Below are 20,458 nucleotides of genomic sequence, written 5' to 3'. Positions count from 1 at the left end.
TCCTTCGGTGGAGACAGAAGCAGGGCTAAGGAAACCGCGTGGGGAAGAAGGACTTCTCGACGCTTTCCTTCTGAACTGTTCGCTCCCTTTCCCGCGGCTCCGGGCTACGGCTGCGGAGTCGGAGGTAACGAGAGCCTCGGCTACATCCTGCAGGCGCCTCGGGAGAGGTTTCCCCCGGTCTCTGGGGAGAAGGGGGTGTCGCGGACGAGCGAGCCCCGTGGAGCGGGCGGGGCCCGCGGCCGCCCCGGGTCCGCCCCTGCGCTCAGCGCCGCGGGCGCGGAGCCCGCCCGGCCCCGGAGCGGAGCCGCTCCTGCCGCGGGGCCATGGCCCTGCTCCCGCGGCGCTTCCTCTGCTTCGTCCTGGGTAAGTGCGGGCGCCGGGACACGACTCCCCCGGGGCCGGTGGGGCGGCGGGAGAGGCCCCCTGGAAGCCCCTCTGCGTTGGGAACGGGCGTGCAGCCCCTGCCGCCTCCTCCCGGGCTTCACCGCTCACACCCTTCTTCCCTGAAACCCGGGGAGGCACCAGCCTGGCGTCGCTGGCGACACAGACGGCGGGTGGGAATCAAAAGGAGAAATTATCCCAGAACGCCGGGACACATCGCGCTTGGCCTGGGAGTCTGAGGTGATGATGCTGTTGGACACAGCCTGCTTTGTGTGGGATTCCCCGCTTGGTAGGTGAGAGGTACTGAGCCATGCTCCGCTGGCAGCCGTCCTTGCCTTTTGCTGCACATTTTTAATTACTGCTTTAGGAGTCTCTCTTCCCGTTCCTGAGCCGCAGGGAGAGCAGGCAGCCAGAAGTGCTCGTTCAAACAGGCTTCTCTCAGGTGAGGTCAGATGTTTTGGGTTTTACCGGCGATCGGGTTGGAAGTTCTTGTTGCCCAGTTGTTTTCTTGGGTGCAGTGTGCCCTGGTTTCTTTGGTGCTCCTGACATTTCAGCTGCAACAGGTAGAGACTTGTGCCGTGCTTGTCACCTGTGTACCCGCAGCAGAAAGCTCCGAGAGATCGCGTACATGTGCTCTCTAGAAGTGTGTTTATTTAATGTACTTAAACCATGCATCCTCGTCCTAACGCTGATCTTCCATGAAATCAAAGTGCTCCTTGAGGATGCACAGATTTCTCCTTCTTTCCCTTCTTTCTCCTGTGCTGGTTTTCCCCTCCAAACCCTGGTGAATAATGCACTGAGCTATGCTGCAGGTAATGGGCTTACCCGTACCCCCTGATTAACTATTTACCTCTCCTCAGCTGTGCAGGGGCAGGAGAAAGCTGTGCCCTTGGACGAGGCACGTTCTCCGTGCCGGGTTGCAGGGAAAGGCTGCGGGTCCCTGGCTGAGGAGTGAGTGGTCAGTGCAGAAACCTGTGCCTGGTTTTGCTGCCGGCGAGCACTAACTCCTGCTGGTTAGGATTTCTCTCTGCTTTCTTTTCCCAGTCAGTCTCATTTTCCTGACCCTTCCTTCTCTTGGTTTGGGCACTGTAACTGCTGAAAGCGAAGCAAGCAGGAGTTGCTGGTACTCCAGGCTGCTCCTTTCCACCTACAGTGGGCTTGGAAGCAGCAGGACGCTGCCTCTGCCTGATGGCAGCTAATCATGATGCTGTGGATGTGTTTGTCTTTACCTACATCCTTCTTGTGGGATTATTTATTTTTATTTTTGAGCACACTCTGTGCTGTTTAACAAAAAAACAACCTTTTTGTGCCCTTCTGCTTCACAGCCCTGCACACAGGCAGGGCTGCACGGAAATTGCAAGTGACAACTGAGTGCCCAGAAATCGTGGTAGAGTCATGAATTTTGATGTCACTGATGCTTCTGAGGAAGCAGGTGTTTTAAAATGAAAAAAATATTTTGAAAAGGGGAGAATACAAAAGGTGTGGAAAAAGCTCTGCTACTATATTTGCCAGGATTCTGCTAATGATCCTGCTGGCAGACCTGGAGTGCCTCTGCTTGACACCAGGTTTGACACTTGTGTGGGGAGCATCGTCTCTGTGCCTGTAAATCTTGCCACGCTCTGTTTCAGGGCCTCTTTGGGCCAGCAGCAGGGAGGGAGGGTTGGTGTTTTCACTGCCAGCTTGTGGGCCTGGCCGCTGCCTTAGGACACGCTCTCGGAGGCTTCTTCTGTCACTAACACACCTTCCCTTGCAAACTGTAGAAAGTTTTATGAGCACTGAGTGTGGTTTATAGTGGTCTCCTCCCCAGAGCTGGGTTTCTGGAGATGTGTCCACCTTTGTAGGCAGCTCAGCCTGAGCTTGGGGGCTTTCCTTGGGGCTGGTCCTGCCCCAGCTCCTGCTCGCTGTGTTCAGCCGTGCTCTGCTGCTGCAGCCCACAGCAGGATGCAGAAGTGGTTTTCTGTTTCGGAAGAACTAGATACCGTCTGCTGCTAGCTGGGAACATCCTCTGTGCTCTGTGACCACAGCCTCTGCAGGGCTCCTTGGAGGTGGGGAACAAGTCCCTGGCCTAAAGCTGGGCGAGCAGTACTGAATTTTTCATGTAGTGTGGGTCATGAGAGGATGGGATGACACAGGCCCTCTCCCTGTCACCATAAACCCCTGGCTGTACCAAAGCCACAGTCCAAATCCTGGCAGGATTGGCCAAGCATTCCTCCTGTGCCAGAAAAGCCTTTCTCTTAAAGCTTTAGGTAACTTCCCACCTTGCTGCAGGGTCTTTCAAAAGTGGTGATGGTCAGGGAATCGACCATCCTAAAAATAACCTTGGTCTCATTCAGCAGGCCTGAGATCCAGCTGTATCCCAAGGTAACCACTTCCATTAAGGTAAGATTAGGCTTTTTCGGTTTTTTGGCTACAGCTCCCTACAGAGGCTTCTCAGGAGGGGATGAGCCGTGGTCTTGTTCATTGTTACCGGGGCAGTAATGATTGGCACCACTTCAGCTCTGCACTGTATTTCAGTGTTTAAAGGCAGTACTGGGCTGTGCTACTCAGACTTCTTTTGGATTTAGAAAGCTGCATTGCAAATAAGGCTGGTAAAACATTAATATATCATTGATTCCCTCCATCTTCTGCCTATGCTGTACAGCACTGGGTTTGCATATTCTGCAGAAAATGACGCTTTCTTAAAAAAAAAGGTTTTGACACTGTTTATGACCTCTCCTGGAAAACAGGAAATTCTAAGTCCATTTGTATCCTCTCTTCAGCTGCTGGCACCCCTGGAGTCAGGAGAAAAGGTAGAAACCTTTGAAGTTCTTCAGAGTGTCTTTAATTGTCTTATCTGTGTGTATGAACAACATGACTTTGATCTGTGGTCCAGGATGCCTCTGGGAAAAGATGTGGCAATGAGAGGAGATGCTTTGGCTTTTCTGCACATGCTTGAGTGCCTGTGAGCCTATGAGAAGGATACAGAGGAACTTTTTACGAGAGCATGTATGGGAGAAGGGGGAATGGCTTCACACTGACAGAGGGCAGGGTTGGATTGCATATTAGGAAGAAATTCTTCTTTGTGAGGGTGGTGAGGCCCTGGCACAGGTTTACCCAGAGAAGCTGTGGCTGCCCCATCCCTGGAAGTGTTCAAGGCCAGGTTGGGTGGAGCTCTGAGCAACCCAGGCTAGTGGAAGCCCATGGCAGAGGGTTGGAATGAGATGGTCTTTGAGGTCACTTCCAACCCAAACCATTCTATGATTCTAAATTCCTGTTGCCCTGTAACCATCCTTAAACTGTTGTCCCTTACACCCTGATACCAAAGCTTGGAGCTTTGCAGGCTGTGGTCATCTCATCACTTGAATTTGCTGGACTCAAAAATAATAATAATAATAAGAAGAAATGATGAGCAGTAAAATAATGAGAAAAGGAAACCTCTGCAGGAGCAGCTTTGTGAGTCAGGCAGCTGCAGCGTTACTGCTAAATTTTGGGGGTATATTTATGTTTTCTCTTAGCACAAAGCACACTCAGTAATGACTGCCAGTGATTTGAGTGTCTCTTTTATAAAAGTGCTAAGACTTCCTTTAAAATCTAATTGAAGGCTATTGCATCTCTGGAAAAGTCCTCCTCAGTATTTAGAGCTTGCCATGTTAGAAATCCCCAACAACAAACTAAAATGTCCTCCTCCTTTTCAGAGTGTTTCTGGAGATGGAGAGGACTTGAAACTTTCTAAACATTAAAAGTATGTGGGTAGGGAAGAACAAATTGCCTCCACCCTGTAATTTCTAGTATGCTCCCATACGTGCCAGTTCTATTCCTGCAGAAACCAATGGCCTATGGATTTGGTAGGGTGGATGGAGGCTGTGTTATCTGGTCAGGAAGCCACTTGGGTTTGAGAAGTTGAATTGCATTTATTAACTCTGAAATGCTCTTGAATTAAAGAGCCATCAAGCACCGGCACTGTGATCTCCTATTTGTGATGACCTGGGAGGTTGTGGATAATGAAAATATAAATGCTGTGACCTGGTTGGAATGAAATTAGAGACCTCATAATGACTAATAATGGGGTTGGCATCCTTTATGTTTTCACGGGGCTGGGAATCAATATCAGATCATTGCAGAGTTAAGGGAGGTCTTGGAAAGCTGCAGGTGGGATTCTGGAGTTATTGCTCTGCACTGGCAGGTTCATTCTGCTTCTCTGGCCAGCTGTGAAGTCTGGCTCTGTCAGTGTTAGTGGGTGTTAGGGGGAGGTTTGGGCCCCAAAGTGATGGTTGTGGTCACAGCCCTTCCCGGCACAGACCCTGCACCAGGAGAGGACCAAAAACACCACTGGGTTGGAAGGAGAATAGCATTGAAAACCCCTTATAGGGGAAACAGAGCATGTTTTAGCTTGGTCAAATAGCTAAATACCTTTTTCTCTTCTAAAATATATCTGTGGCTAGGGTTTGCCAGGCTAATTCCCACTGTGGGTGGGTGAATACCAGAGAATCCTTGTCCCTGTCTGCTGTTGTGCTGCTGTGGGTGCTGCCTGCGAGCTGGCTGCTTTTAATCATCAAACCCAGTAATGAACCTGCTTAATGGTTTCAGTCCCTTGTCTCTGTGCTTCTACAACATGAGCTTTTGAGGATTTAAAAGCACATCTTGACACCTCAGGAAAGCATCCCAGCGGGGAAGTGGGCAGCAGCCTGGTTGAAAACCTCCAGATTTTGGCCTCTGGGCTTCCCTTTGTCCTTTAGGTAATGTTGTTGGGAAAGGGGCAGCGCTCTGTGTGTGAGTTGCAGAGAGGTGCAATGTCTGTGTGGTGTTCGACTGGAAAGAAAGAAAACTGCATCGAGAAATCTCTGTTAAAAGGGAAAATAAATTACTTCTGGGCTGCTCACACGGCTCAGCAACAGATTTTAGTCTGGAAACTCTGCGTTGAAAGTATTTAGTCAAGCTGCTGTTCTGTGCAGCCTGTGGTGAATGCACCAACAAGACAGACTATTGTTTTGGTGTTCTCCCTAACAAATTTTTTATTTTTACTCACTATGTGCTTCCTTATAGGTGATCTGTCAGCAGTTTTTTTAATCTCAAAGATAGTTCAGTCAAATGGTAGATGGTCCCATGTAGCAGAATAGTCCATGTTTAATACACTCAAACCCCTTGAAACCTGAGCCAGCAGAATCGCAGCGTGTTGTCTACAAACCACGACCAAGCACTTTTAACCTTGGAGTTACTTTCCCTGTTCTTATTTTAGCCTCAGTCAACTGAAATAGCTGAAGGAAAAAATACTCTCAGGGGGTGGGAGGAGAGTGCATTTGCCTTTAGCACATTCCTGAAATCTTGAGTGTGGTGGCTGATGGTTTTTCCCTGGCTTTCTGCAGCCAGACCAGCCTGGGTTTGAGACCAAGCTGACATCTGGCCTCCTGTGGTGTCCCGAGCTTTGTTGATGTTCTAAAAATAGCTCTAAAGCCCTGGTCTAACGCTGGGTTAAGGTGTTGGGGTGGCAAAGCTGGAAACCACAGTCCTCCCCTGGTAGGCAGGAGAGAGGTGGCTTGTTCCCAGGGCTGGCATCCCTTCAGCCCCTGGCTGCTGCTGCCAACCTCGTGGGCTGTTTGCAAAAGAGAGATGCACAGAATTCCACAGGGATCCCTGGTTTCTTTCACCCTCCTTCTGGGAGCAGGTTTTGGCGGTGGTCACAGGCAGAGATGGTTTGAACTCAGAGTGGGTGAAGCCAGTGAAGTCAGGGCTGTGCACACATTGCCAGTGCGTGTCTAAAACCTGTGTTTTTCCTCCATTAATTCAGTCAGGGAGAATTATTTTCCAAAAGACCCCGCTATTCATTAAGGATATAATTATCTTTGTAACTAACAGCTCATGGCAGATTTTTCCCTCCCCTGGTTTGCAATGAGGCAGCAATTGGATTTCAGCATGGCAGGGTTTGGAATTAATTTCTCTTTCCTCCCTTTTCGGCTAGTTTTGATTTTTATTTTGCTTACTGAATAAATTGGGAGGGGGAAATAAAAGTATTTGCCATTCTGCCCTCTGCAGAATCAAGTCTAGGGATGTGTTTCTGGAAAGGTGCTTGGCAGCCTCTAATGGATAACAAGGACATTCTGTAACTCATGCTAATACAGGTGAATACTCAGAACCTAAAGGCCTTTAATGTGATTTTTTAACTTGGTGTAGGAAAGGAGAACTTCACCCCTGCTCCTGGAATTCTGATTCGTTTCATTTTATTACACAAAGCAAGATAAAGAGGTAGCTTTTTTTTTTTTCCCAGCCAGCACTAATGAGGTATTTTGCATACAGCTGAACATAATCATGAAACCCAAAAGGATCTCAGAGGTTTTCAGTTTGGCATCCTGTTGTGCCTGTGAAGGAAGGAAGTGATTTATCCATCGAGATGATACTTTGATGATCTGTAGGCATTTACTTTTTGCCAGGATGGGGGTGTTTGAGTTTTTGCTGTCGTTTTATAGCTATTCCAAGAGGGCACACAATAAAGTCCCTAAAAATAATTGCCAGGGAATTTTTAGTTGAAGTTGAGGTAGGAGCCAGCTGCCTGGAAGCAATGTCTGTTTGAGGGCGTTTCTCCTAATTTTATAATTTCTGTAAGCAAGTGCCATGTTAAGCTGATGAGACCCTTACAACCAGTGGATTTGGTGATATTTTTGTTAACTAGGGATTGGGCTTCCCGCTCGGGTCGGGCTGTGAGTTCAGGGGACAGGGTGCATGGGTCACCCATGGATACTGGGGACAAGGCAGGAGCTGGGCAGTGTCATCAGCAGAGGTGAAACCCTATGTGGGCAGGATCAAGGCCAGGGTGGTTTTCATTTCAGTCTCCCAGATTGTTTGCCTCCCCGAAGAGCTGTCACCCTGTGGGGCCACAGAGCTGGGATGAGTGGCAGGGTCCAAGTGCCAGGTCCAGGGAGAGGGACTGGAGCTGCTCCCATTGCCCCTCACCGCGGTGGGGGAGAGCAATCGCAGCGCTCGGATGGGACGTGCTGTGGTGAAACCTGGTGCCCTGTATTGCTTCAGAGCAGGTCACAGGCTCGGGTGTGTTATCAAAAGATCATCATGCTGCCAAAAAAAATAGAGGTGAAGTCAAAGGTCCCTGTGCTGGCGCCTGTGCTGGGAGCCGTGTCCGGCAGCCGGCGTGCTGAGCCGGAGCTGACGGCTGTTTGGGATCTGCTTGTTTCCGCATGACCTTCTCTCGTTACTGCCTTTTACTGTAAGTAAGTCTTCATGCCCGGGGATGTTTATCCCCCGGAGTGTTTCTGGAGCATCCAGCCTGGCTTTGGTGAAGCACAGCCCTTGCTGGCTCTGCTCCTGCGCTCGTCTAAGCCGTGTCCATCAGAAATGGGACTTCTGAGGATGGGCCCCAGCGTGCTCCTCTGACCCACCACGTCTTGTGCTCCATTCCCTAGGATGTGGAAGCCTTTGGCCCCTTTGGAGGGCATCTGCAGCCCGAGCTTTCCACATGGCCAGGTCCCTGGCAGGGGACTGTCCCCAGCCTGACTGACCGGGAATTGACTTTCTGTGCCAATTCTGCATTCAGGTGTCCGCTGTCTCCCAGGCCAGCAGGGTTTTACACTGCCCCTCACCCCTCCTTACACCCCTGGCACAGCACTTAAACCATGGCACCTCCTGCCACGGTCTGTATTTGGCACAGAGATCTCATTTTGCTGGGATTTAATGGGATTGGTCAGCAAGTGTTTATTTGGTGTCAGGGGAGGCTGTTTTGTGAGCAGGCCCAGATGGAGAGAGATGCAGCACAGAGAATTTGGGTTGTACTTGGTCACAACAACCCCCGGCAGCTCCAGGGTTGGGGCAGAGTGGCTGGAAAGTGGTGCAGAGGAAAAGGATCTGGGGGTGCTGAGTGACAGCAACTGAACATGAGCCATGAGTGTGCCCAGGGGGGCAGAAAGCCAATGGCACTTGGCCTGTATCAGGAATAGTGTGGCCAGCAGGACCAGGGAAGTGATTGTCCCCCTGTGCTGGGCACTGCTGAGGCCACATCTCAAATTCTGGGTTCAGCTTTGGGCCCCTTAGGACAAGAAAGGCATCGAGGAGCTGGAGTGTGTTCAGAGAAGGGAATGGAGCTGAGGAAGGGTCTGGAGCACTGGGAGCAGCTGAGGGATCTGGGGGGGCTCAGCCTGGAGCAAAGGAGGCTCAGGGGGCACCTTCTTCACTCTCTGCAACTCCTTGGCAGGTGGGGGTCAGGCTCCTCTCCCAGGGAACAAGCCATAGAACAAGAAGAGGAAGCATCATCAAGTCTTGTCAGAGGAGATTTAAATTGGATATTAGGAAAAATTTCTTTACCCGAAGGGCTGCCCAGGGCAGTGGTGGCATCCTCATCCCTGGAGGCACTTAAAAGCCATGTGAATGTAGCACGTGGGGACATGGTTTAATGGTGGGCTTGGCAGTGCTGGGTTGAGGGTGGGACTTGCTGGTCTTCCGGGGCCTTTCCAGCTGAAACATTCTATGATCCTGTGTCCTTGGGAGCCAGGGAGAGGCCCATGACCATGCTCTTCCCTGGGGCTGCAGTGTCTGCAGCTCGCTCCCCAGAGCAGCACAAGCAAAGCCACAGCCCCATGTGTGTTTTCCAGGGGGAATATCTGTTTTCCTACCATTGAGCTTTCCTAGCCCTGCCTTTTCATTTGGCAATTTTTCCCTGCTATGAGGCTTTTTTCCCCCCCTCTGAGCCTGAGTGACTTCTCCCCCGTCCAAGTTTCCCGAGTCCTTGAGTACTCTGAAAGCTTTTGTATGGCTTCATGGCAGTGAGGCTGTTGGACAGGCAGAATTTGGGGTGAACCCTCCATCTGCAGAGCTCAGGGGGGAGCTCCAGCTGGGCTTTGTAACTGTGTCCAGGCTGTGCTTACAGACTGCTTTGTTTAAGAAGTAGCTGAGTAGTTTCCTTCTGCTGCTCCATCTGCACCCCCTGGAGCAGAGGGCAGGCAGGGAGAGGGGACTGCTCCTTCTCTTCTCCGAAGAGGGCAGTGGCAGTGTGTCTGAGACATCCTGGGGTCGGCCTTCCCAGGTCCTGGGAGACAGGCAGGTCTCCCCCCACCTCCCAGCATCTGCTCTGCCGCTGAAATCCTCACTGTGCCGTGACTCAGCAGCGTGTTGAAAAATCCCCACTCCCTTTCAGCACATGAAAACCCAAAAATCCCGTGAGTTCCCTCTTGGTTTACGTCCTGAGTGGTTATGCTGGGAGAGAAAATCCTGAGGATTAAGGGACAGTGCCACAACTGTCTTGTTCACTCAGTGAACAAGAGTGAAGTGGGCAGGGGAGGCAGAGTCTGCCTGGTTTTGGCACCTTAGGATACTTCAGAAGCATCCATGAGCAGGTTTGGGATGGGATGATTCTGTGCAAGTCTCTCCCTCCCCCACGAACACCTACAGGGTTTGGGCCCCTCCATCCATCTCCATTCCCAAGCTGCTGCACAGCCCTGACAGCCCCCAGAGTCACTGCCAGATCCCAGCAGCTCGGGGTGGGGGCCAGTGCCCCCAGTCTGACTCAGCCAGGGAGGAGAGGCTTTAAAAATACATTCCTCATGTAAAACCAGGACAGAAATAGCCTTGTCAGGGCTCAGAGGTTTCATTTGACTGTGGGGGCACATCCCGGGCTGTCAGCAAGTGGAGGTGTGAGCAGATGGCTCCCTCCTTTCTCAGAGAGGAACACACGGCCTTGAGCCGGCCACCCTGCCCTTCCCAACTCCAACATCTGCAGTTTTCTGTCCCCCAGCTCCAGCCAAAGTGGGACACAGCTTTGCTAAGCACCAGCTTAGTTTTTCCTGGTGAACCAGGGGAGTGTTTGCAAGCTCCGAAGGCTCTGCTGAGCTGGCAGCTGCCCAACGCAGCCCTGGAAGGAGGTGTATTTTTAAGCAGAGGGAATCAGACCCTTCCCAAGGGTCTGCAGATACTGGAAGGGCCAATTTTTCCTTTTTTTTTTTTTGTACTGCTGAGTGAAAGGGAAGATGCTGAGAAATGCACTTGCTGAGGACCAGCCCAGCTGGTCTGTGAGTAAATGGGGGTCCCAACACCAAGGGAAGGGTTGGAAAGGAAAATGAGGCGGCCTGAGGGAATGAACATGTGCTTTCAGGGTTTCTCAGGGCTGTGCCTGCAAAATCCCCCTGCTGAAAACCTGCTCTACTAGAGCCATGTGGTACCTCCAGCAGGGACATGGAGCTGTGATCCCCACTGGAGGTTTTTGGCACCACGATGAGCAGCCTGGAAGGGACAGCTGTGAGTCTGGGGGTTGTTGGCCACGAGAAAGGGGGACAAAATCAGGTTTGGGGTTAGCCCCAAGAGACCACCTCCTTCCCAGCTGGTGAGTAGACAGGTTGGCAGCATGGAGTACGTCTGTCTGGTTAGGCTGTACCTGGTTTAATCTCACAGGTTTGTACCTGCTGAGGCAGGATTCATCCCACTGGATGGGGCTGTGCTGAGTGCAGGGCTCGGATCACGCTCAGTGAACAAACACCAGATACCCAGCTCTTGCTGGGTTTTATTCTGCAACTGAGTCCAAACCACAAGGGTTGTTTTCAATGAAACAGCAAAGCCACCACCCCGAAAGGGATGGGAAAACAGACTTGTTTTCCTCTCGGGTGTGTTGAGGGCACTAATCATTTCACAGTGGGGGTTACAGCATCTGGGAGAAGCCCAGAGGAAGATACTGGGGTGTTTGTTCTTAGATCCCAGAGCTTTGCTGGTGCTACATGTGCCTTGTTCATTGCCAGCCCTCCTGTGAGTGTCACTTTGCAGTTCTCTGCCATCTTCGGGGTTTAATGAGACTTCCAAGCTTTCTGATGAATACATGGCTAGTTCCTTCTCTTTCCAGTTTCCAGTTTCCTCCCAAAATAAGATAGTCACCACTGTGGATCCAGCAACTGGATCCATTCAGTGCTCTGGGCTTCTTGGAGGTGGTGGAGTCCCACCCAGTTCACTCCCTGAGTTAATTTTATACAGCCCCTCATGAGAGGTGAGAGTAGGAGTGGTTTTGAGTCCACCTTGGTGGGATCTCCTCAAAAATGAAACTGCCTTACTTGAGACTTGCTGCCCCAGAGTCTCCCAGTGCACACACGCCTTGGGCAGCATCCAGAGGTCGAATGGCAGAGAGCTGGAGTGGCAAGGCTTGCAAAAATGCCTGGGAACTGGAACATCCGGTGCTACACCAGTTTGAAATGCTCAAGTCTGTTCTTGGGCTCCGTGGTCCTCCCTGCGTCTGCTTCCCATGGGGTTAGTTACACGTCCCAGCAAGACAAGACCAAGAATTCCCAGAAAATTGAGGAGAATGTGGCCAGAGACCAAGGAATTGAGCAGAGGGGACACATGTAAAATGCAAAACTTTCCTTGTGGAGCAAGCTCAGGGATTTCTGCTGGCGAACCATCACTGTGACAAGTGTGTGGGCTCACAATGGTGGCAGGAGGAGTGGGTGGTACCCACTGAGCTGTTTCTGGAGGGGTGACCCAGAAAGTCTAGTTGTTTTCCTGAAATTTTGGCAACAATTCAGGACCAACACTACTTTTCTGCAGAAATAAATGTGTGGCAGGTTTTTTGCAGCTAACTCTCAAGAATCCTGGTAGATGCTTGCTGGAACTCTCCAGGTCATCAATCCCAGGGCAATCAGGAGGATCTGGGATGTCTGCAAAAGCTGTTCCTCCAATCACCTCCTCACTGCTGCTCTCCAGATGTTTCCTGTGAGGAGGCAAATGAAGGATCCTTAAGCTTACATCTTTTAGCAGGCAATCAGGGATTCTCTCCGCAGGGAGGGTTGTTCATCAACAGTTCCAGTGATATGAGAAGGGAGAAGTGTTTCACACTGACAGAGGGCAGGGTTAGATTGGATATTAGGAAGAAATTCTTGGCTGTGAGGGTGGGGAGGCCCTGGAACAGGTTGCCCAGAGAAGCTGTGGCTGCCCCATCCCTGGCAGTGTTCAAGGCCAGTTTGGACAGGGCTTGGAGCAACCTGGTCTAGTGGAAGGTGTCCCTGCCCATGGCAGGGGAGTGGAATGAGATGAACTTTAAGGTCCCTTCCAACTCAAACTATTTTGGGATTCTGTGATTCTCCATGTTGAGGTGGCACCTAAAGACCAAGCAGAGCTTTGGAGGTACTGCATGGCTCCAGTGGGATGCTCCCAGAGGACCACTGTGTTCCCACAGCTCCCAATGCTATTTTTCCTGAGGGAATAGGAGTGACGGGGGCCTGTGAGAGGGGAGCTCTTTGGAGGCTCAGCCTTGGTATAGTTGTGTTTTGGAGCTCATTTATTCAGCAGCTCCTTGTGGCCTTCACAAATGGATGCTGCTAAGTACAGAGACGTGACCGCTCCGGAGCTCGGTTATTTACAGCTCACTGCAGCTGACTTACCCCATCTCCATCAGCAGGGCTGAGGGCAGAAGGAAAGCCTTCTGGAATGAGAGCCAGGAGATAAAAAAACTCTCTCCCTGCTTTTTTTTCCCCCCTGCTGTTACAAACCCTGAGCCCATCCCAGCCTGACACGGGTTTGGGGGAAATCTGTAAAGCAGCAGGGATCTGGGGGTTTAGGTAGGGACCATGTGGAAACATGGCAGGAGCTTCTCCTCACTTCGACCTTAAAATGTGTAATTACAGCTCAAGTCAGTTCTCCCCAGTCAGCTGAAAACAAAAGGGCTTTTTTGCCTTGCTGTGTCCAGCTCCATCCTGGCAGCACTTACACAATGGGCTCTGTTGGGCCTCGCTCCTCTTGGATTGTGTTTGCTTCTGATGTGTAAGACAAAAGAGCCCTTCACCATGTTAAAAACCAAATGTCCCTGTGAAGGGCCTTGGTCACTGGCTGATGGGTCTGGTTTTCCTGCTGACTACCAGCTGTATGTGGCTTGCAGCTCCTTGCAGCCACTTTGTGGTTCTCAGTTGCTTCATCCCCATGGTTTATTCAGTGTTTCTCCTCTCTCCACCCAAGGCGGAGCTGCCTCTTAAGGTGTTTTCCTCCAACCAGCTGTGTGGTTGTCAGGAAACATTTGGGTATCCCAAAGGATAGTTGTGGTGCAAAGGACTTGTCTCTGGGCTCTCCCATGCTGAGAGTGGGGAGGAGCAAAGCCAGGTGAAGTGCAGCCTGGCTGTGCTCGGTTAACTCCTACTTTTCTTTCTCCCTGTGCCGCATCACTGTTGAATTCCCTGAAGTGGCTTTGTCTTCCTCAATTTCTCCCTGTGCCTTGCATGTCTCACTCATTTCTTCCTGGCTCTGTTTCCTCCTTCGCTCCTCAACCCCCTCGGCCCCTCATCCATCTGCCTTTTGGTCTGTTCTCCTCCCCTGCTCTCCCTTCTTCCCTCTTGCTCTCCTGCTCTGCACTTGATGTGATCCCTGGAGGCATTTTCTCTGCAGCTGCCTGTCCAGACATGTGATGGGCATAATATTTACAGGGCCCTTGTCCTTTACAGTCCAGTGCACAGACCTCACCGAGGGGTGACCCCTTGGGGTGGCACCTGAAGCCTCCCTCGGATGCTGGTGCTCGCTCAACCGAGGGATGGGAAGGGGGGAGAAGCCTCCCAGCCATCAATCATCCTTGAGCCTGCCCAGACTGAGATTTGCAGTCCAGGCCTCACATAAAATTATTGTACTGTTCCTCCTCCACCTTCTCCTCCTCCCTCCGTGCTTTGCTTCAGCATCTCAAACCCTCCCATTTCTGAACAGGGCTTATCTCTGGCTGAGGTGCTGTTAGGTGAGCCCCTGGCTGGTATCAGCTGGGGAGAGCTTTAGATTTTGATAAACTCAATTTTTTATTATTGCAACAGTGAGGGTTTAACACTCCTTAACTTCTCTTGGCTCATTTACTCACAGTTGGTGGTGGGAGGCAGTGTGGGAGCCCTGCAGCCAACCAGAAACATCACCCAAATTCCCTGAGTTCCCACCCGTTGCCATAGGATGCTGGTACCTTTGTGCTCCGAGGATTTCAGAGGCTGCAGAGGGATGATGTCCCGTGGTGATGTCCCTTGGCTGCTAAATAAAAGCAGCTAAATTCTGTTGTGTTAAAAAAAATAAGATAAAAATAAAGCACAGAGTTATTCACACGTGGCAAAAAATAGAGCTGGTATGTGATGCCTGCCTGTAGTGTACTCCAGGAGCTGAAAAGGCATGAGCTGGCTCTCTGGAACCAAGGGAAAGGTATTATTTATAGCCAGGCTCAGTAAATCATTCTTTCGAAGGTTTGTTTCCCCTTCCTTTTGTAGCATCACTGTCCCTTTCCCTTTCCCCCCACTAGCAACATGGCACTGATTGTGCTCGAGCCTGTAGGCAGCATCCCTTCCTTCCCTGCTCCCAAACCAGAAGGCACCATGAGGCAGGGACATGTTCCCAGAGGGGGATTAAATCAGCACCGTGCACCAGGGATGAATTTCCCTGTGCCAGACCTTGTGCTCCATTGCAGGTGGACATTTGTTCCCAAACGTGGCCCTGTGCAGGTGCTTTGCTCTAGCAGGGATCTGACTGGGAGCCATGGGGTTATTCCCTACCTTCCCCAATGCCCTTACTCGTTTTGTAAACCAAAAACCTGGGCATTTAAAGTCCAAAGGCGTGTGCTGAGCGATCAGCAGAGAATGAATCCATGTCCTTGCTTCTGACTTACCTGGCATGTCTTGAATAATGGATTTATCAGCATCAGGCACTGGGGAGGGGAATGGAGGCTGGTGCTGCAGGGCCCTGGGGGTGTGAGGAAGGAAATCAACCTCAAGGTGTTTTTGGAGCAGCTGGTTGAGAGCGGGGTTGCTTTGGTCTCAGCTCTGCTGTGGTGGGTGCCCTCTGCGGGGGGCCGGGGGCCATGACTGTGCCATGACCCACCACAGCAGAGCCTGACCCCACCTGCCCCTGGCCTGTCTTCCAGCCCAGCACTTCATCGCGGCGACGGCGTGCCAGGAGCCGGACTACGGCTGGATGATCCGGCACTACTGCCTGAAGCAGTTCCAGCTCAGCATGGAGGGCATTGGGCAGCGGCTCTGGTGCGACTGGGATGAGACCGTGGGGTAAGTGAGGCCTCTCTGCTCGTCCCTCTAGTCCTGGCACCCCAAGACCACCTGCACCTGTCTTTGGGTTTGGGGTTTTATTTCCTGGTGGGGGATGAACAACGTGCTGTTTCACTCTGCTGCTGGGGCTGCCCTGGCTCCACCCCTGCTGGGTCCAACCCCTGCTGGGGCTTCTCCCTCCTGTGGGGCCACAAGGTGAGCTTGGAGGGGAGAGCACTGGACGTTGTCTGCCCGGACTTCAGTGAGGCTTTTGGCACCATCTCCTGTAAGATCCCCACAAATAGGTGTGGGCTGCATGGGCAGACAGCGAGGTGGGTTGGAAACTGCCAGAGCAGCCAGGCCCAGGGGTGTCAGTTGTTGGACAAACACCAGTTGGAGGCCAGCAACTAGTGGTGTGTCCCAGGGGTCAACACTGCCCTGCTTAACCTCTCCATTAATGATGTGGGTGATGGGACCAAGTGTAATCCCAGCAAACCTTCAGATGACACCAAACTGGGAGGGGTGGGTGACACACTGGGGGTTGTGTTGCCATCCAAAGGCAACAAATCTAAAAGGATGGAGGAATGGGCTGATGGAACCTCCTGCAGTTCAACCAGGGGAAGGGCAAAGTCCTACCCCTGAGGAGGAACAGCCCCAGGCACCAGGACATGCTGGGGGCTGCCCAGATAGAAACCAGCGTGGCAGAAAAGGACTTGGGGGTCCTGGCGGGCACCAGGCTGAGCATGAGCCAGAAATGTGTCCTTGTGGAAAAGAAGGGAATGGGCAAAAACAGGCATGGGAGGTTCCCTCTGAACACCAGGAAATGCTGTTTCACTGTGAGGGTGGCCAAGCAGTGGCACTGATCGCCCAAGGAGGATGTGGAATCTCCATCCTTGGAGATACTAAAAAAGCAGCTGGACATTGTCATGAGCAACCAGCTGTAGGTGGCTGTGCTTGAGCAGGGGGGTTTGGACAAGGGGAGATGGGTCTCCAGAGGTTGTCTCCAAGCTCAGCCATTCCATGGTTAAAGAGGCTTTCAGGGAGCCAAACCTGAGCAGTGTCTGGAAGTCAGGATGGTGGCTGTGCTCAACCACGTGGCTCAGCAATGGAGCTTCAGTCGGAGAAGACTACAACTGTCTGGGAATCAGTGGGTTAATAAAGCAGCAGATTGGGACCCCTGTCACAGCTTCTGGTGACTCACAGCTTGATGGACATATTTTCCATGAGATTTTTGATTTTTTTCTCAGCACTCTGGTTCTCCAATCAGTCCAAAACTCAGCTTGAAAACCCCATAACCCACTGAGAGGCCCTCAGACCCTTTCTGTGAGAAAATCCCAGGCTGTCCCACTGGACCTGCTGGCTCACCCCCTGCTTCCAGGAGTTGTGTGTTGATTTTTCTAAGCAACTAGAGGGAGAGGCTGGAATGGTATAGCATGGCAGTCCTCTGCTAAGCCTCCTGTTTGTAATCAGTGTCAGGGAGTCAGTGGTGATTTATGACTTGGGAGAAGCAGAGATGCAGCTTCCCTAGTGGAGCATCTTTGGGGGATAATGAGGGGGATAAGGGAACCCTGCTCAGTGCAGCCCCATCAGGGAGAGCAGGGATGTTGTTTATGGGAAGTGTGTTTGATTTTGGGGGAATTTCTTTCAGTTTATTTTTATTGCAAACCACCCAAACAGCACTTTCCTTGGATTAGCTCTTTCCCATTTAGAATCAGCAGAGTTTTCTCCGTACTACCATGGAGTAAATCATTCTCCTGATGAGAGGGTTTTGATTGAAGTTGTGAAGACCAGTCAGGGGTGGCCACGTGTCACCATGAGGGCTTGAAAAGAGAAAATAAAACCCCTTTTTCCACCCTCAGCTGACTTTCCATATTGTACAGCGTTGTTGGGCCATGGCCTTTCCCTGGGAAAATGAAGCAAAGGACAAAAATGAGCTCTTGGGACACCGGTGGGGATGGAGGTCAGCTGGAAACAGCGAGCAGGTGGTGCTGTGTGCCATGAGCTGTTTTGCCCAAAAATTAGAGGTTTTGCAAGATTTTGGTTGATTTCCTGCTTCGTGGCCCTTTCTTCTGTGCCAGATTAAAAACTACACACACCTGTGTTTATGTATTTTTCGGTCAGAGGTTGGACTCAATGATCTTAGAGGTCTTTTCCAACTTTAATGGTTCTATGTTCTATTCTGTGATTCTAAACATACGTACTGGGTGTGCTGAGTGTCCCCCAGGGGCAGGACTTTGCTTTTGGTCCTGGTTCAGTGCTGTCTGCAGGCTTGATGAGCTCAATCCATCTTCTCCCCCAGCAAAGCCACTGCCCAGGGAGCAGAGGTGTTTAGAAGAGCTTGTTATCCCCAACATCCTGTTTTTCTCCTAAATAGCTTCAACTAAACTTGTTATCCTTGAGGCTCATGGAGGAAATGTTGATAAGCTTGCAGTGTTTAATTTGATTGCCTGAGTCCATTTGCTCCCTGTGAACACATGGCTTGGGGTCACTTAAGAGGTGACATTCCTCTGATCCTCTTGTGCCCTCAGGACTCTGGGAAAAATCAGGCAGAAATAGCTCAGCTACTGCAGTAAATGAGCTGCAAGGATATGGGGTTTGGTCGTGCGCCTTGCTCAGCAGCCTTTGCTCCCTGAGTGTGTGTGGGAATCACCAACCCCTTTCGGACAATAAGCAGGAGTGGGCAGGGGGTGGCATAGGTGGCTGGTCACCCCTCTGGCTTAAGGGGAAGGATTTGACTTCCTCCAGGTGTGAGATGAAGAAATGGAAATAACCCACCTTTTGCCTAGAGCCTGTTCTTTCCGTATCTTCCCCCAAACCAAGGAATTTTGATGCTTGAAACCTGTCTGAAGCAAGGAGAAATGCTGTGAGGTTTTGCCTCTGCCAGGGCCTGTACAGTTTCAGGTTTGGAGCTGTGATTTCCTGTACAGCAGCATTTAGCAGGAAAGAGCCTGTAAGGCCCATCATTTCCTGCTCAATTGAGGGTGACACGATGGGAACATCTGGATAAATGAATTGTCTCAGCAGAGTTTGTAATTGTGGTTCGTTGGTCCTGTTTATAGGCTGCAGATGCTGCTCCCATCTTACCCTCAGAGGCATTACCTGAGCTCTGGCCTCACTGATGCTGCAGCATTCCGATGTAACCAAGGGGTCTCTCAGCACCAGGAGTGTTTGGTGAGGTTGGGCTTGGACCATGTGGACAAGCACAGCTCTCTGGGAAGGTTTGTCCAACACCATTGAGCTCTGCTGGCTTCCTTAGCCATGCTTATTTAGGGAAGGTCGATGTTTCTGGATATGCAAGTCTTTATCGTGGACCAGGGGAACTCGTGTGAGCTGCTACACACTTTGGGAATGGGATGCCAGGTGGTTTTTAATTTAATAATTCATTCCAGAAGCTGGCCATGAACAGTGTCTCCTGGGAAGGGAGAAGGACTGGAGTGTCCTTCCACACTGAGAGGTGTTTTCCCTTGGATCATCTGGTTTTCTTCCCTGTCCTCCTCCCCAAAGGCCGAGCATTCCGGCGTGGCCTCGGGTGCTCCTTGGATCCTCAGCATTCTGGTGTTTTGTTTTCCAGGGCTTGTGGCTGCCTTGGGATTTAAAAGCCAGACTGGAGCTGCAGCAGGGGCTCCTCCATGTCATGGGCTCCTCCACTCCATGGTGGTGGCCGAGCTGCTTTAGCCAGGAGCTCAGCTGTGCAGGATGAATTCTCCCAAAGACCAACTTGGCTGTTTTGATTCCAGGTCCAAATTCATCGGCATGGTGATTGAGCCGAGGGATTAGCTGAGGTCTCCCTGGGGGCAGCTATTTTGGGGATATGGAGCGCTGCTGGCAGAGCTGGGGCTGCTGGAGGGGTCGGGTGCCGGCCGCCCACCCACGAATGCGTCAACAGGAGCTGGTGACTTGCAGCTATTTTTCCTGCTCGGCTCTGGCCGTGGCCAGGGAATGGATTTGCCTGACGGTCCGTGCACGGCGTCGGCGCAGCAGGACGGGGGGACGCAGCTGCGGGTGTCACTCCAGCCAAGCAAGGCATCCTCATCCCAAATATATCCACCCCGCGGCATGCCTGAATATCTCCAGGGAATGCTTTCCCCTCGCCGCGGGCATCCTGCGGGGAAGGAGCTCCCCGGCGGGAGCGTGCTGGTCTGACAGCTGCAGCCAGGGGTGGAGCTGCCTGCTCCCGGCTCGCCTGGTACCCGGCCCTGGCTGGGGGCTGCTCCCGCAGCTGCCAGCACGCTCACGCTGTGCCTTCACGTTATTTGTCCATGATTTACACAAAACAGATTGATCCATTCCCTTATTATCTCATTATCTACTTATTTATCTTCAGCTTGCCAGGTCCCACTGGATACCCCTTCATCCTGTCCCCGAGCTTGCCCTGCAGAGGAGGAAATCGGTGTTTTCTTTTAATTTACAAAGCAAAAGGAAAGCCTTGTGGTGTTTTTCTCTTCTGAAGCGTGGAATTTGGGTAGGATAGGAAATATCCTTGTACTTGTGGCAGAAGAGAGAGCAGTCAGTCCTGTGAACCCCAACCGCAGTGTAACACCGCCCGCATCCAGGTGCGGTCAAGGAATAAATGCCAGATCCAATTCTAGTCTTGTTTGCAGTGGTAAAAAGACAGAGGAATTCCTTGGGATTTATAGCAGTGTAAGCATTTGGATGCCATGAAACCCTTAATCAGTCCTTGACTGCTTCCCACCAGCAGCCTGGCCCCATCCCCATTCATCCCCATCCCCAGAGTGTCCTTTAAACCCAAACCTTTTCCAAGATGACAAGGAAAACAGTTTTAATTGCAGTTCACATTGGGTAAGGAAAAATATTGAGAAGTAAGCTAGGCTGTACTTTTCAGGGCCAGCTGCCTGTCTCCCTGCAGTGGTGGGATCGTTTGGCAAAATCTACCCTGCTCCTAGTGCTATCCTACGGCAGCTCAGTAATCACAACAAGGGAGAAAAGGCCTTCTCCAGGTGGGATGAATGTTAGAAGATATAGAGAAAGAAAGCCAGAATTTGTGACTTGCTCACACAAGTTGTTTGGGACAGAAGCTGTATCTCTGTCAATAAATTGCTCAGGGCCTGAAACAGTCAAAGGTAACACCAATGTAAAAACCATGTAACAGTACAACACAGAGGATGGTCTGAGGTCAC

At 51.4% G+C, this 20,458-nt stretch overlaps 1 protein-coding gene across 2 annotated transcripts in view; it reads left to right on the top strand.

Annotated features, from left to right (window-relative positions):
• The first annotated feature begins 272 nt into the window (after positions 1 to 272).
• The window catches only part of RAMP1 (receptor activity modifying protein 1), a 26,266-nt gene continuing 6,080 nt past the window's right edge, over positions 273 to 20,458 (top strand). The window contains exons 1-2 of one of the 2 annotated variants that reach the window (XM_017828568.1): positions 273 to 363; positions 15,203 to 15,341. In XM_017828568.1, the coding sequence (XP_017684057.1) occupies positions 324 to 363; positions 15,203 to 15,341 (179 nt within the window). In that variant the 5' untranslated portion in view covers positions 273 to 323. Of the gene's footprint in view, positions 364 to 581; positions 671 to 15,202; positions 15,342 to 20,458 lie in introns of those variants that run through there. The other variant, XM_017828566.1, reaches the window with a different exon arrangement.

The sequence above is a fragment of the Lepidothrix coronata genome, unplaced genomic scaffold (genome assembly GCF_001604755.1).
Source record: "Lepidothrix coronata isolate B3197 unplaced genomic scaffold, Lepidothrix_coronata-1.0 Scaffold149, whole genome shotgun sequence".
NCBI classification, from domain to species: domain Eukaryota; kingdom Metazoa; phylum Chordata; class Aves; order Passeriformes; family Pipridae; genus Lepidothrix; species Lepidothrix coronata.
Note: the sequence above shows the minus strand (reverse complement) of the source record. Positions and strands in the feature narration are given on the sequence as shown.